A 13,769-nucleotide genomic window follows, 5' to 3' on the forward strand; every position below is an offset into this window, starting at 1 on the left:
AAAACATAATTATACAAAAAAATAAGAAAATGAGCCCCACTTGTTCAGGGCACATAGAGGAATGGCAAAAACAAGCTATGATACTTGTAGCCAAGAAGTTATAGTTAGGGTGATCAACTGTCCAAGTTTGCTTAAAACTAAGAGGTTTTCCAGAATGTGTAACTTTGAGCACTGAGGGTTCAACAATACAAGGCACAGTGAGGGCTTCAAAGTAAGTATAAACAAATTGCTGAGAACTTGATGAGTAACCAATTCTGACTAAGAGAAAAGGAGAAAGCTTTAACAAAGGAGTTTGCATTTTTGTAGGAACTCAGCAAATAGGGAAAGACTCATCCAAAGGAAACGGCATTTGCAAAGCCATAGAGGTAACAAAATATCTGAAAACATTCAGGCAATACCAAATGGAAAGACTGAATGAGATCAGGAACTCAGAAGAAACAAGGCTGGAGTTAGACTACAAAAACTAATGTTGGCACTTTGAAAATAATAATCATTTCACACATGCTCTGTTGTGATACGTCCCTTGTGTTAGAGTTAAAACAAGAAATTCTTATTGGAATACATTGGATTAGATGAGGAAAGTGAAGAGGGCCTGTGTTGACAATGAAACCAGTATTGGTTAGAACAGAAAAGATGCAGTTTCTCAAGGATGTTTTAGGGAGACAATTACTAGGACAATTCAGTGTGGCAGCTGACAGAAGAGATAACATTTTCAAGGCTTCCTCAAGACCAATGACTGTGATGAATGCTATTAAAAGAGTTTGGGATCATAGGAGGAAGACATTTCTTTTTGGTGAGAAAGCTAAGATAAATTCAGTCTTGAATATTTGAGTTTTAGATGTCTGATCTGGGTATCCATCATGAAACAAACCTCACTACAACCTAGTGCCTTAAAATGACAGGAGATCATCATCTGCCTCTGTTCTGCGTGTTGTCTGTACTTAGCTGGGCAGTGTTTGCTTGGGCTCCCTCATGCTGCAATGAGACAGCCGCTGGAGCTGTGGCTGGAGGAAGGCTGGAGTGACTGGATGCCTGAGGCTGCTTCCAGGCTCGCACACCAAGGGCCTTGGCTGGGCTTCACTCAGTAAGGTGGCTGCACTGCTTCCACAGTGGCTGGCTTCCAGGAGGGCTCAGCAGGTGCTGCCAGCCCCTGTAAAGGATAGGTCTAGAATTGGCACAGCTCCCTTCTTCATACTTTATTGGGCGAGTGGTCACAGGCCAGCCTATGCTCAGGGGAAGGAAAATAGGCTTCAATGGGTGGGATGGAGAAAAGTGTGTAGACATCCTTACTCTGCCACAGTTCTTGCAGGATATATATGTAGATGCTTTGGGGACAAAAGTGAACATGAGTCTGGATCTACAGAAATGAGTCAGAAGTACAAAGCTGACTGGAACAATTTTCTAAGAAAATTTAGCAGTCAAAACCGTGGAAGTGGATGAGAAGATCAGGGAGTTGACAATGGGAAAAGAACTATATTTAAGAGAGGAATTTAGTCAGGGAGGAGGCCAATAAAGGAGAGAGGAGAATGCTAGAAGCCAGTAAATAGGGGACCAGCCTGCAAAGAGAAGAGAGGTAACAGTGTCAGGAAGGAGTGATCGAGGGAGAAAGGCTGCCTAGAGACTGGGAAGGACGAGATGTGAGAGGGTGGGGAATTGGAAGCAGGAGACACCAGTGACTTGCATGACAGTTTTTGGAGTGCAAGCGACCTGGGCAATTTACCTGGAGGAGCCAGCACACAGCTCTACACACCAGGGGTTGATCCATGGCCAGGTTGGGGAAGAGGAGCAGGAAGCTGCTTCACAGTTCTGTGTGACGTTGGGAAGGTGGGAAGGGGGTCAGTAGAAAAAAGTGAAGACAGAGAGAAGAAAGGAAGGACTAGTAGAGGTGGTCTGTGGAGATGTTTGACTTCTGGAAGGATTGAAGATACTGGATGAGACAGGAAGAAACAAGTAGAGAATGGCTTAGTATATAGGGGTATTTGGGCGCATGGTGGAGGGGCATTGAGTCCTGTGTTCTCTGCGAAGAGGGATCTAAACCGCTCCATCCTGGTCAAGATCCTGGGACTTCCACAGTCAGTTGTGCTTGGTGCCACCCTCCTCTCCAAAAGGTCTTTCTTCTCCATATTTGCTTGTATGAACTCTCCCTATCCTCCAAGTCCCTTCTTCCAGGTTTCCTTCCCTGATTTCTCCAGCAAGAAGCAGGAATTCACCTTCTCAGAACATCTATAGAACATTTCTTCTGCTTCTAACTCTATGTATTGCTTTCCTGATAACATCATATTTATTGGCATCTTCTCTTGAAAAGCTTCTTGTAAATAGAGCCAAAAAAAGTGGGCAAAAGGGAGTGGGTTTGATATGATCTAAGTTGGTCCTGGTACACAAAACTGGAGAGTGTTCAGAACAATTGAAGATGGCAGACTTCAAAGGGATTGTAAAAGCCAAGTTTTGTTTATCTGTTTGCCTAATCGTTTTGCTTCATTATTTTGTTTTAATTGCTGATTACGAAATGGAGGTAGAATTCAAATAATTTTACAAGTGAAGAATTCACAAAGATAAAAAAGAATTTTAAGTGGGAGGGGAAAGTCACATGCTCAAAAACTTTTGGAAAATATCTGGAAAAGGTATGGGACTAGCCATATTAAATAACAGTTAGCTTTATCTTGTGATAGGTAGATGGTCATAGACTATCTTTTCCATCTTCTTCTATCATGTAAATCTCTGCTCTAGAAAAACTGGTTAAATTAATTGTATGAAAATTTGAAGATTTTATATAAAATTATTTTCAGCTAATATGTTTTCCTTCATAAAAACAGAAATTCTTTGAAAGAAAAATAGTATCAATTAAGAGGTGAGTGTTTCAGTTTAAATAATTTAGTCAACTAAGTCAAAGATTATGATGAAAATAAAGGGCCAAACAGGCCAGCTTTTTGTGACAGAGATGACAGTGTCCCATATACCATAGATGAAGGATGCCTCTTTGTATCAAACAATAAAAGATAAAAGGCTAGTACAATATAGCTATTGGCTTCCAAAAGCAAGATTTTGATTTTTGTGCTTTCACCACATCTTGCCTTTCATAGAATAATGAAATAAAGATGGATGATAAATGGAATGTACAAATATTTTGTTTTCTTGCAAACTAAAATACAAACTCCTTGAGGAGAAGAAGTGTGTCTTCCATGTTTGTGTCCCTGTGCCTGGTATGTGAGTTCCTGGGAGGGATGGAAGGTGAGTAAATGAATGAATAAATGAAGCATGGGTATTGAAATAAGCTTTATTTGAATATAATCTGAAAATTGTAAAGCAAAAATCATAAATCAGGATGTGGGTATTACAGTGAATATAATATATAAATATCCACCCCAGATACTGAATCATATATAATAATTGTGCAAGTATAGGAACTTACACATAAGTAAAGTGAGTGGCTGGACTGCCCCAGCTTCTGAAATAGAAATTAGAAAATGTCGATAGAAGTATATAAAAATATTATCCAGTATTCACTGGTTGGAAATATTGAAATTAAATATTTTGAGATATTTCAGGTTACTCTGATATAAGCAGATATGTTTAGTGAACAGGACTTTTAATGAATATAGACTTCATGAGTCACTTTTTTCTCTCCTTCTACCTTTAACTCTAGAAAAAGCAATTTTGAATCTGACAGCAAGGCTGGCAATGGGATGCAAACAGAACAGTAATTTTTATTTGATAATTGTTAGAAAAGATCTAGAATTTATCATTTAGCACTAATCACAGCACTAAGAGATATTAAAATAAAATAAATAGATATTTTGAGATTGCATTATTAAACCCCAAAAGCTAAGAAAATATTCTAGAAATAGATAAAGCATTTCATTCTATCCTTGGAATTCTTCACTTGGAATAGGTAATCTGTTTGATTTTATTCTGCCGAACAGATTGATGACATCTAACTTGGAACAGTCTATGTAGGATAATATTAACAATTTTACTTCCATGATTTGGAGTTCTTGCTAATTAGGTTGTAAATTGTCTGCTTAGGCTACTCTGTAATCTTGCTGTAGTGTCTAACTTCTTTTTTGATAATGTGAAGAAAGAGGGGAAAATCACTCCAAAGACATTAAATCTTCCTCAAATAATAGTCACAAAGTTGTAACCATCATTTGATTATCATTACAATTTAGCATATACCTGTGTGTTTAGTGTGTATGGATACACACATATATGTTCCAGCTATATTAGTTTGTCCTTTAATTTGGAAAACAGAAAAGATGATAAAGAAAAAAATTAGACAAATCCACACACATTGGGCTTCAGAGAGGCTAAGCCATCTATTCATCAGACTGACATAAATTGCAATGACCAAGGCATGCCAGGAGACTTGCTCATCTACATTATAAGGCAGGGCAAACTCAGAGAACCCTAATCCAAGTGCCCTACAAATCTGCAAATCACATCCATTAGGAAGTAAAGCATTAAGAGAAAACCTATTTTGGCATACAGTATTTTAAAAACATTTAAAAGCATTGTTCACAAGCAAGGACTTAAAGATACATCCCTATATGTATTTCTACATGCATATATATATTTGATATATATAAAGTCTATATTTGATTAGGATGATTTCTGAGATGTGTGTGTGTGTGTGTGTATTCAGGACGATATGAGATGAGATCTCAGAAATCATCCTGGTGAAGTAATCAGACTTTTTAATTTAATGGCTGAAGAAACCTTAAATATTAGCAATATAATTTTCCATTACTGATGGTAGCATCAATACTTCTTTAGGGAAAAACCTAAAGAAGGATAAAGTCGGTATGTTTGTGCTGCCTTCATCCTATGTCATGTGTTTGAGGAAATCGGGATGGCTGCGGGGTTGCGCAGGGTACTGCTCGTTCCACGAAGCCTTTATCCCACATCAAGGTTAAAACTTCCACGCGTTTCCATTGGCTGAATGACTGCATACGTTAATGCCATTCAGAACAGCTTTAACTTGCACAGCTGCCTTCAGAATCCTGTGACTAAGCTTCTAAATTGGCCTGGAAGGCACATTCACAGAGGAGTTGCCTTATCTCTGCACCACTTACTGTCTTCAACCCCCCCTCCGTCCTTCCATTATCATCATCACAGGCAGCTGAGGTTTCTCTTCAAAATCAAAAGCCCTTGGAGAATAGTCCTGCTTAGAGCTATGGGTCACTGAAAATGCATGATATGGCATGTCTCTCTCATTTACATTTTGATTAAGTGAAAGCCTCTTAATTTGGGTCATTATCGATACATAAATCTGTAGAGAAAATGAACATGCATTTGTAATGTAACCAACATTACATGATTTATTGTTCTTATAATGTGTAAATACAGAAGAGATAAAAACCAGAGTCCAGCTCTCAGATGCCCTGGAAATGAAGCACCACTAGGGGACTGACGGGGCGCACCCACATGCTTTGAGCTCTGAGTGAATCGGTGTAAGCTCGGCGCTCACCTCTCATAATCATTTGCACTGAACTAGGTCTCCGATTTTAAAAACCACCATTCATAAATCTGTCTACTCTATATGACTGACCTTGCTGTGGAGGGTTTGTGAGTGGTAAAATAAAAGGCTCGAAATGGGTTTCCATACCTGATTGTGGACTTTGTTTGGGGATTTTGGCTACCGCTTGAGGGCTGGAGGTGGAGTGCGTTCGTTGGTTGGCAGAGCCATGGATGCTGCTGGGGACGGCTGAGGAGACGTTCTTGCGGGGCTTCATATCCTGCAGCCACATGGGCGAGGCTTCGAAGGCCTGCATTCTGCGGGCATGGCTGTTGGCATTGACTTTCAGATAGGCCTGGGCCTTGTGTTCCTGAAGCTCCCCGTAGTTGGCATCAGTCACCCTGCACTCGTATAAGCCTTCATCCTTTTTCCTCACTTTGGAAATCTGAAGCTTGTGGGAGATGTCATTGCCTTGGACTTTCACTGTCTGAAAAATTGCAGGTAAAAAAAAAAATAAAGTGCTACATCAAGTGATTTTGTTCCCATTTTTCACCCTGAGCTTGCTAATATTGGAAAGCTAAAGGGTCTTAATGGCCCCATAGCCATAGTGAAGGAGCTTTTTATTTCCTTAACGTCACATCTGAAGGCCTTGGCTATCCTATTCCACCAACCACTGCACTTGCAGACTCAGGGGATAATTAGTTCAATGCAGCCAGTGCCAGATTCTGTCAGCCACATGCCCCTCATTGTCTAAATGCCAGTAGCAGCTCCGTCATTTTTCCATCACGGGATTGGCCTCTGCCTGCTTAACTCAGTTCAATGAAGCATAAACCAATAAGGCCAACTCTATAGGTGAAACAACCTCTTTTCTTCCCTGTGGGCTATAAACTAACCCCCTCAACTCTGAGACATCACAAAAATATTTTGTTGGTCATGAGTTTGATTGAGAATGTACTTGTATCCCCACACTGGGATGACTACTAAAGGTGCTATTAATGAACTTGGATATTAACATTTTTCTTCTTAAATTTTAGATGCAGTCTTGCCTCTAGTCATGGGGTGGCATGGCTTGAGGTACAGCTTCATATCACCTGAAGTCTTGTTGCTCAAAGTATGTATCCCATGCCATTATAGGGACTTTATGCTACAGGGACTTGGGATGTCATTGATAAAACACCGGCTTGATTTTCAAAATTGAAATTGGCTTTCTTATTTCTTCTAATAAGTTTTATTCCAGATTAATAGCAAGATCATATATCTGATAGATATATTAGATATATGATTTTATATTATATATCCTATATTATATATATATAAGCATCTTTATCAGAACAGTTAGGTTTAGTACATAATCATATGTTCCTCATAATTGAAACAATGATAGGGTTCATAAGACATTCGGGATTCAAGAATTTGGTCGATTTTGAAAGATACAGAAAAGAAATGAAGGAGGCTGAAAGTTATTTTTTCTGCTAATGACCACTACGCTTTCAAAAGGCCATAAATCAGTAGGAAAACCTGGGAAGCACTCATCTGTTTTTACATATAGAGGTATATATACAAATAATTTCCAACATTTGAACCCTATGGGTTTATGTGTATATAAAATTACATATAAATATACTAATACTATAAAAATGGAAATGAATACTTCCACATTTATTCTGGGTTAAATCTCCTAACAAAGTTTGAGGTAGCTAGAGTATTTATATTATTATCCCATTTTATAGTTGAGTAAACTGAGGCTTGGGGTGTTTGGGTCAGTGATTTTCAACACTGAGCGTACATTAGAATCACCTGGGGTGCTATTAAAAATACTGGCATGTGGAGTAATGCAGAAATATTAAGTCTGCATCTCTAGAGGGTGGAGCTTATATCAGTAGTTTATAACAACTCTCCTGGGAATTCAAAGTTAATAACTAGTGGTTGAGAACATATGGTCAAAGTCACACAGTGGGTAAACAGGGAACAAACTACTTTCTGCCTCAGTTTGTGTCTAAAACTCTCTTCTACTCATTAACTTTCATGCATTATTGGCATAGGTAATACTATCAACAGTTGTGTGTGTAATCATGTTTCTCAATGTATGCATCAGGGGTCAGGATGTATGAGACTATTTTTGTTACTGGCCTTTAGATGATAGGCAGACAAGTGAAGGGTGAAGGAAGAATAGTCACCAAGCAATCTATCTAGTTATATATGTATGTGAAAAATAAAATAATTAAGAAAAAACTAGATTTTACCAATAAAGCTTTTCTAATATTGTAGGAAAACAACAGTTTCTGTGATATAAGAATAATTGAAGTATTCTAAAAAGTCAGTAATTTTATGAGTTTTAAATCAGAGTTTATGGTTGATATTTCATCTTTGTCATTTTTTCTTCCATGTTGAGATTACACATTTAGATCACAGAACTAGATTCTGTGTACAATATATTTGTACATTTTTAGTTATGATGTAACTCCAATCTTCTACCACTTTACGCTATTGTAAGAGCCTTAAAATACATTTTCTTTTAAAATGTAGGTCATTGGGATTTTAGATTTCTAAAAACAAATAATAACAATATGTTTATGCTTAACAGATTTCCTCCTTTTGTATTACATACCTGTATCGTTTCTATTTATCAAATGAAGCAGTATTATTAACTGATGCTATGCGGCTTCATTTGAGGTATAGTAAAAAAATAAGACTTTCACTTTTTAAATTTTACGCACACTTATTAAAAGTGATAAGCAATAGAGTGGAACTATAAGTTTACATTTTCAATAGGTCAAGCTCCTATAATGGTTTTACATTTATATTGGCTTTTGGCATTATATTTATATATGCCAAATATTTAATGCACTGGAAATACATTCCATGCATTAAAGTGACATTCAAAATTTAGTTGCTTAATTTCATCACAATTTCAGTATCCTGTTGGATGCTTTATATTTTTCTCCCTAAAAATATTTTCCTATTTAGTGTTTTATTTTCTACTAAAATATAATTGTTTCCATAATTTTGAATAGATATTAGCAATGTATTTACTCTTACTGTTAGGTAAGTTACAAAAAGCAAAGAAAGAAAGTGTCACACGACCTCTCTGGATAGCAAACATTCTCTAGAATGTTTAGATATTTACGTGACTAAAATATGTAATTTTATTTAGGGAATCTAAACGTGCTTCCATTTGTATGTATCTAATGAGGCAAGCAAGGGGCACCCGGCTGTCCGGCTGTCCTGCAGCGCTGGCAAGCCGCCTTCTCGGGGACAGGGAAGGGCTGTGCGTCCCGGGCCTGGGCCCGCGGCCCTCGGCGCGCCCCCGCACTCACGCTGATCTTGGTCCCGTCGCTGTCCGGGTCTCTGTCGGGCAAGAGCTCCACCTGCGGGCAAGGAGCGAACGCTCAGTCCCGCGCCAGGCCCTCCCGACCACCGGCCCCCACGCGAGCACAGACTTCGCGGCTCCGGGCAGGGCCGTCAGGGTGACCTGGGGACAGGGGAGCGACCAGGGGCGTGGCCACCCCTGTCCAGGCCCCGACCGCACCGCCCCCACGCCGTCCCCGCGCTATCCCCGGGGCCGTCCGGGCGCTGTCCCTGCCGCGCGGAGGCTGCGCTCTGGAGGCGGGGCCGGGAGCCGCCGGGTCTTTTTCGCGGGTTGACCCGTGCGGACGCGCGCCCGGAGGTGGCGCGGAAGCTGGGGGTGGGGCGGCCGGCGTGAGTGAAGGTGAAGTGCCCCTGGACGAGTTTTCGCGCCTTTGTTCCGGCTACCATCCCGCCAGCCGTCCCGCCCCGCGCTCCTGGCCCCAGATTCTCTTGCTGGCTTGCAGGGGCGCCGCCTTTCGCTCAACTAGGTCTCCTTCGCTCGGACCCCCTTCCCCTCTCCCCTCCTCCCGCTATTTTCCTTTTCCTCATCTCCTCCTTTCTCCCTCTCCCTCCCCACCTCACCACCCTCTCTCCTGTCTCTTCCCAAGTCACCCTCCGTCCCCTCCACGCTCCCCGTTCCCCTACTTCCTTCTCTCCTCTTCCTTCCCTTCTCCACTCTCCTTCTCTCCTCTCCCTGCCCCTTCTCTACTCCTCTCTCCTCTCCCTCTCTTCCTTTCCTCCCTCTCCCTTCCCTCTCTCTCCCTTCCCTCTCCCTCCCTCTCTCCTTTTCCTCTCCTTCCCTCTCTCCCTTCTATGCCCTCTCTCCCCATCTCTCTCCTGCTCCTCGTCTTCCTCCCCCCTTCCCTCTCATTCTCTCTCCTCTCCCACCCCTTCCCCCTCTCATTCTCCTCTCCCACCCCTTCCCCCTCTCTTACCTCTCTGCCTCTCTCCCCATTCTTTCTCCCTCTACCCTTCTCCTTCTCTGTTTCCCACTCCAATTCTCCCTCCCTTCCTTCCCCCTCCCTTCCTTCCCCTCCCCTTCTCTCTTTCCCTCTCGCCCCTCCCTCCTTTTCCCCTACCCTCTCTCCCTCTCTTCTCCTTTCTCTCTCCCTGCCCTCTCTTTCCCTTCCCTCTCTCCCTTTTTCCCCTTCCCTCTCTCTCTTTCCCTTCCCTCTCTCCCTTTTCCCCCTTCCCTCTCTCTCTTTCCCTTCCCTCTCTCCCTTTTTCCCCTTCCCTCTCTCTCTCGTTCCCTTCCCTCTCTCCCTTTTCCCCTTCCCTCTCTCTCTTTCCCTTCCCTCTCTCCCTTTTCCCCCTTCCCTCTCTCTCTTTCCCTTCCCTCTCTCCCTTTTTCCCCTTCCCTCTCTCTTTCCCCTTCATTGTCTCTTCCCGTCTCTCCCTTCCCTCTTTCCCAGCCCCTTCACCCCCCTTCCGTCTCTCCCTCTCTCCCCCTTCTTTCTCCCTCTCCCCCTCTTCTTCTCCCCTCCCCACTCCAATTCTCCCTTCCCTCCTTCCCCGCTTCCCTTCTCTCTGTCCCTCTCCTCACTCCCTCTCTCCTTCTTTTCCCCTTCCCTCTCTCCTTCTCTTCTACCTTCTTTCTCCCTCTCTTCTCTTTCCCTTCCCTCTCTCTCCTTTTTCCCCCCTTCCCTCTCTCCGTCTCTTTCTCCTTCTCTGTGCCTCTCCCGGTCTCCCCCTTTCTTCTCTCCTTCTCTCCCTCCTCCCCTTTCCCCCTTTCCTTCTCTCTCCCTCTCTCCCCGACACCCCACGTATCTGTTAGAGGTGGAGGTGAGAGGAGCTGGCCGCCCTGGTTCTCTGGTTGTTCAGCCCGGGGGCTGGGGTCCCAGATGGTGCCTGGTGCCCCGAGAAGGGAGAGGGGGTGGGGCGGGGGGTGGAGGCCGCCCACCGATTCCCCTCCCCCTCCTTTTGTCCTGGAAAGGGGCTCGCGGATGTCCCGGGATGTGGCAGCGCGGTAGGGGCAAGGCGGGCATCTGCCTAAGTACCAGAACTTACAGGAGGAGGCGCTTCCCGGTTTAACAGGAAGAAACTGGGCAGCAGGACTTCCTTCTGGGTTTTAACTTCGCGTCCCCAGGACAAACTCCCTTTCCCTCCCTGGAAGCCCTGGGGGTCACTCGCTTCACAGAACCGGGCAGGTCCCCAGGGGTGTCCAGGCAGCACCTCGGCCCCCAGCCCCGGGCCAGACACCCTGAGGACCGGGCGAGCGAAGGGGAGACGCGGGGTCGGCGGGCTCCGCTACCTGCGCGCCGGCCCCCTCGGCCCCGGGCTCCAGGTCCTCCGGCCCCCGCAGGAACCACCATTGGATCTCCAGATACACCGAGGCGGAGCCGCTCTGGAAGGCGCAGGACATCTCCACATTCTGCCCCTCGGTCGCCGTCACGTTCCGCGGAAACTCGGTAAATTTTGCTGCAAAACAGAAAGGCATCCTTTTGGAATATCCACACCCCTCTTGCCAGAGTCTCTTTCCTTGAGAGCTCGCTACATTTTTCCTGGACTTAAATAGCAACAAAACCCCTCTCTTACATCCTCGGCTTCGTCTGGTTCCTCAGCCCCCTTCCTTTGCCTCTTTCCTGTCTAACTTCTGGTATCATACCTAAATCACTATGTTGTTGATCAAATCCAGATAACGGAAAGGTTAACAAGCTTGCCAATAACTCTTAGCCAAGATCCCCGTAGGTAGATCCAAATACCTTTTGTCAGACTGCAGTATTCCACAACATTTACTGAGAGAGTCAGTGAGATACAATTTAGGCAATCTGTCAAGTTGATATATGAGGAGAGTCTCTTGCCTCTAAGTTTCTAAACAATCTACCACTAACTGGATGTTTCATGTAACAGAGTAGATCATGATTATCTGTCAAAATGCACATTCCTGATACATCAAAACGCTTATTAGCAACACCAGTGAAACACGCCTGCAGCAGTGAAACAAGTTGCACACTTTATAAACTGTATATGTTTCCTTCTCTCCAAATTAACCTTTATTTGTTCCCATCAAGTCACTGTATTTTGAATTGCCATACATCTTAAGATGTAATGATCACACATCCAGGCTTAGTTCAGATTAAATATTATTTAGAAGTCATTATGGAGATGTTTCTCAGCCTTCTCATTACCAACCTTGACACTGCTAGTTTGCAAGATTCATGGAACCCTGGTGAAACTCACAAAAATATAATGTTTCCTTCCTCCTAAAGGCATTTCTTGAACATGCAATGCTCTTATCTTGTTACCAACATGGTTGTTCTTATCTAAGGGGCACTTTGCAAAGAGCTGATGGTTCCCTAAAAGTAGTCCTGGAAAGATTTGTATGGCCAATGGAAATGCACAACCACAATGCACACTTATGGAGAGGAGGGCTATGGGGACTGCAGAAATGATTTGGGGTGGATGCACTCCTCCCCCCACCCCTCACCTCACCCCCGGTTTAAAGAGAGACACGGTCTCTTTTCAACGTTTTATGAAATCCCAAAAATGATCTCTAGTGAAATGAAACTATATTTATACCTAAAACAGGGAAGCTATTAAGGAGACATTCTGATCGGAAAAGGACTTTTCTATTCTAGCTGACAGAAGGAGTATGGCATTTCTGCTTGCAGAAGTGATGCAGTCTTTTGGCAGCAGAGATGTGATCTGTTCATGGTGCTGAAACGACCACTGCAGCCTATGAAGTCCTGAACAATCGGGTTCAGCAGGCTGCTGCTGCTTGTCATGCAAGTTGTGGCTTTTTTGGGTCCTCAGAAGAGTCTGTCCTTTGATAAACACACATACAGAAGGAGTCACACGGACCTAGAAAAGGGAAACTCTAAGCCTAGTCTGACTACACAAGGAAGAGGGACTGGCAATGGAGAGTCCCCATATCCAGCCCTGTGTATGTTTGCGATGATTATGTATGCATGAGTGGCTACCCTGTGCATGCACACAGATAGAAAGCACGCACACACCACACGACCCTGTGTTTGTGCTCACCGAGGAGCCCACCTCATTGTCAGGCACCAGCTAGATTTTCTCTCCAGCCTAGCTTGTCTACAGTTTAATAAACTTTAAAGAAAATCGTCAAACAGAACACTATGTATACAGTCTAAGCCCACTGTTACTTGCTAGGAAGCTTATTCTATCTGCCTGTCCATTCTTTTTGAGTGTAGGAAACACACACACACACACACGCAAGCAAATGTATATTTGCCATTGAGCAAGACTTACCTTGAGAAGAAAGCCCTTGTTGTACATATAAAACGGAAAAGAAAACAAATCCAACATACACCAAAAAGATCCCCATCATTCCAAAAAGGGAGGGGGGGTCACATCAGTGTAGCCAACAGCCGAAAAGCCCTGAAAGAAAGGCGTGCGAGTGGATGGCAGGCTCAGTCTCAGAGCCCTGGGCGCGACACTGCAAACATCCTGCTGCTTGCTCGGCGAGGGCTGGCTGTGGGGAGAAGGGATTGCGATTCTGGAAGGTTAGAACCAGCTGGCGGGGATTCAGCGAGGCTTCCTGCGGAGCCCAGGCTGGAATCGCTGGGAAGTGTCTCGGCTGCCTGGCTGCCTGCTTCCAGCTACCTGGCAGCTCGTCCAACGTCAGCCCGCCGCTCCGGCTTGCGTGATCACTGCCCTCCCAAACACGGAGCCGGCTCGGGAAGTGGGGAGTGGGCAAGTGGGGCGGGCTGAGGACTTCGCCGGGCTCGCAGCGCCGCAACTTTTCCCTCTAATGGCTGCGATGATGCCTTTAACTCTGTACGCGCTGGACAGCGCCCCGCCCGGGAGCTCGCGCCGGGCGGCCGCGGAGGGCGCAGGGCCCGGCGGCGCCGCCGGGGTCTCCCTTCTGGAGAGCAGGGACGTCGGTTTTTTTCCACTTTGCTTCTCTCCCCCATCGGGTGTCTTTCTGGCTCGGCGGATCAGATCGCTCGGTGCCGAGGAGGACAATACAGTGGCGGGATTGCGGCGCTGGCGGGGGGCTCGG

At 44.4% G+C, this 13,769-nt stretch overlaps 1 protein-coding gene across 4 annotated transcripts in view; it reads right to left on the bottom strand.

Moving 5' to 3' along the window:
- VSTM2A (V-set and transmembrane domain containing 2A) overlaps positions 1 to 13,508 on the bottom strand; it is a 31,107-nt gene extending 17,599 nt beyond the window's left edge. For 3 of the 4 annotated variants that reach the window (XM_024249873.2, XM_024249874.2, XM_054559165.1), the window contains exons 1-4: positions 13,016 to 13,508; positions 11,052 to 11,218; positions 8,770 to 8,820; positions 5,603 to 5,939 (exon numbers count right to left, since the gene is read on the bottom strand). In XM_024249873.2, the coding sequence (XP_024105641.2) occupies positions 5,603 to 5,939; positions 8,770 to 8,820; positions 11,052 to 11,218; positions 13,016 to 13,094 (634 nt within the window). In that variant the 5' untranslated portion in view covers positions 13,095 to 13,508. Of the gene's footprint in view, positions 1 to 3,179; positions 5,940 to 8,769; positions 8,821 to 11,051; positions 11,219 to 13,015 lie in introns of those variants that run through there. The other variant, XM_024249872.2, reaches the window with a different exon arrangement.
- Between the last annotated feature and the right edge of the window lie 261 nt (positions 13,509 to 13,769).

Source organism: Pongo abelii, chromosome 6 (genome assembly GCF_028885655.2).
Source record: "Pongo abelii isolate AG06213 chromosome 6, NHGRI_mPonAbe1-v2.0_pri, whole genome shotgun sequence".
NCBI lineage: Eukaryota > Metazoa > Chordata > Mammalia > Primates > Hominidae > Pongo > Pongo abelii.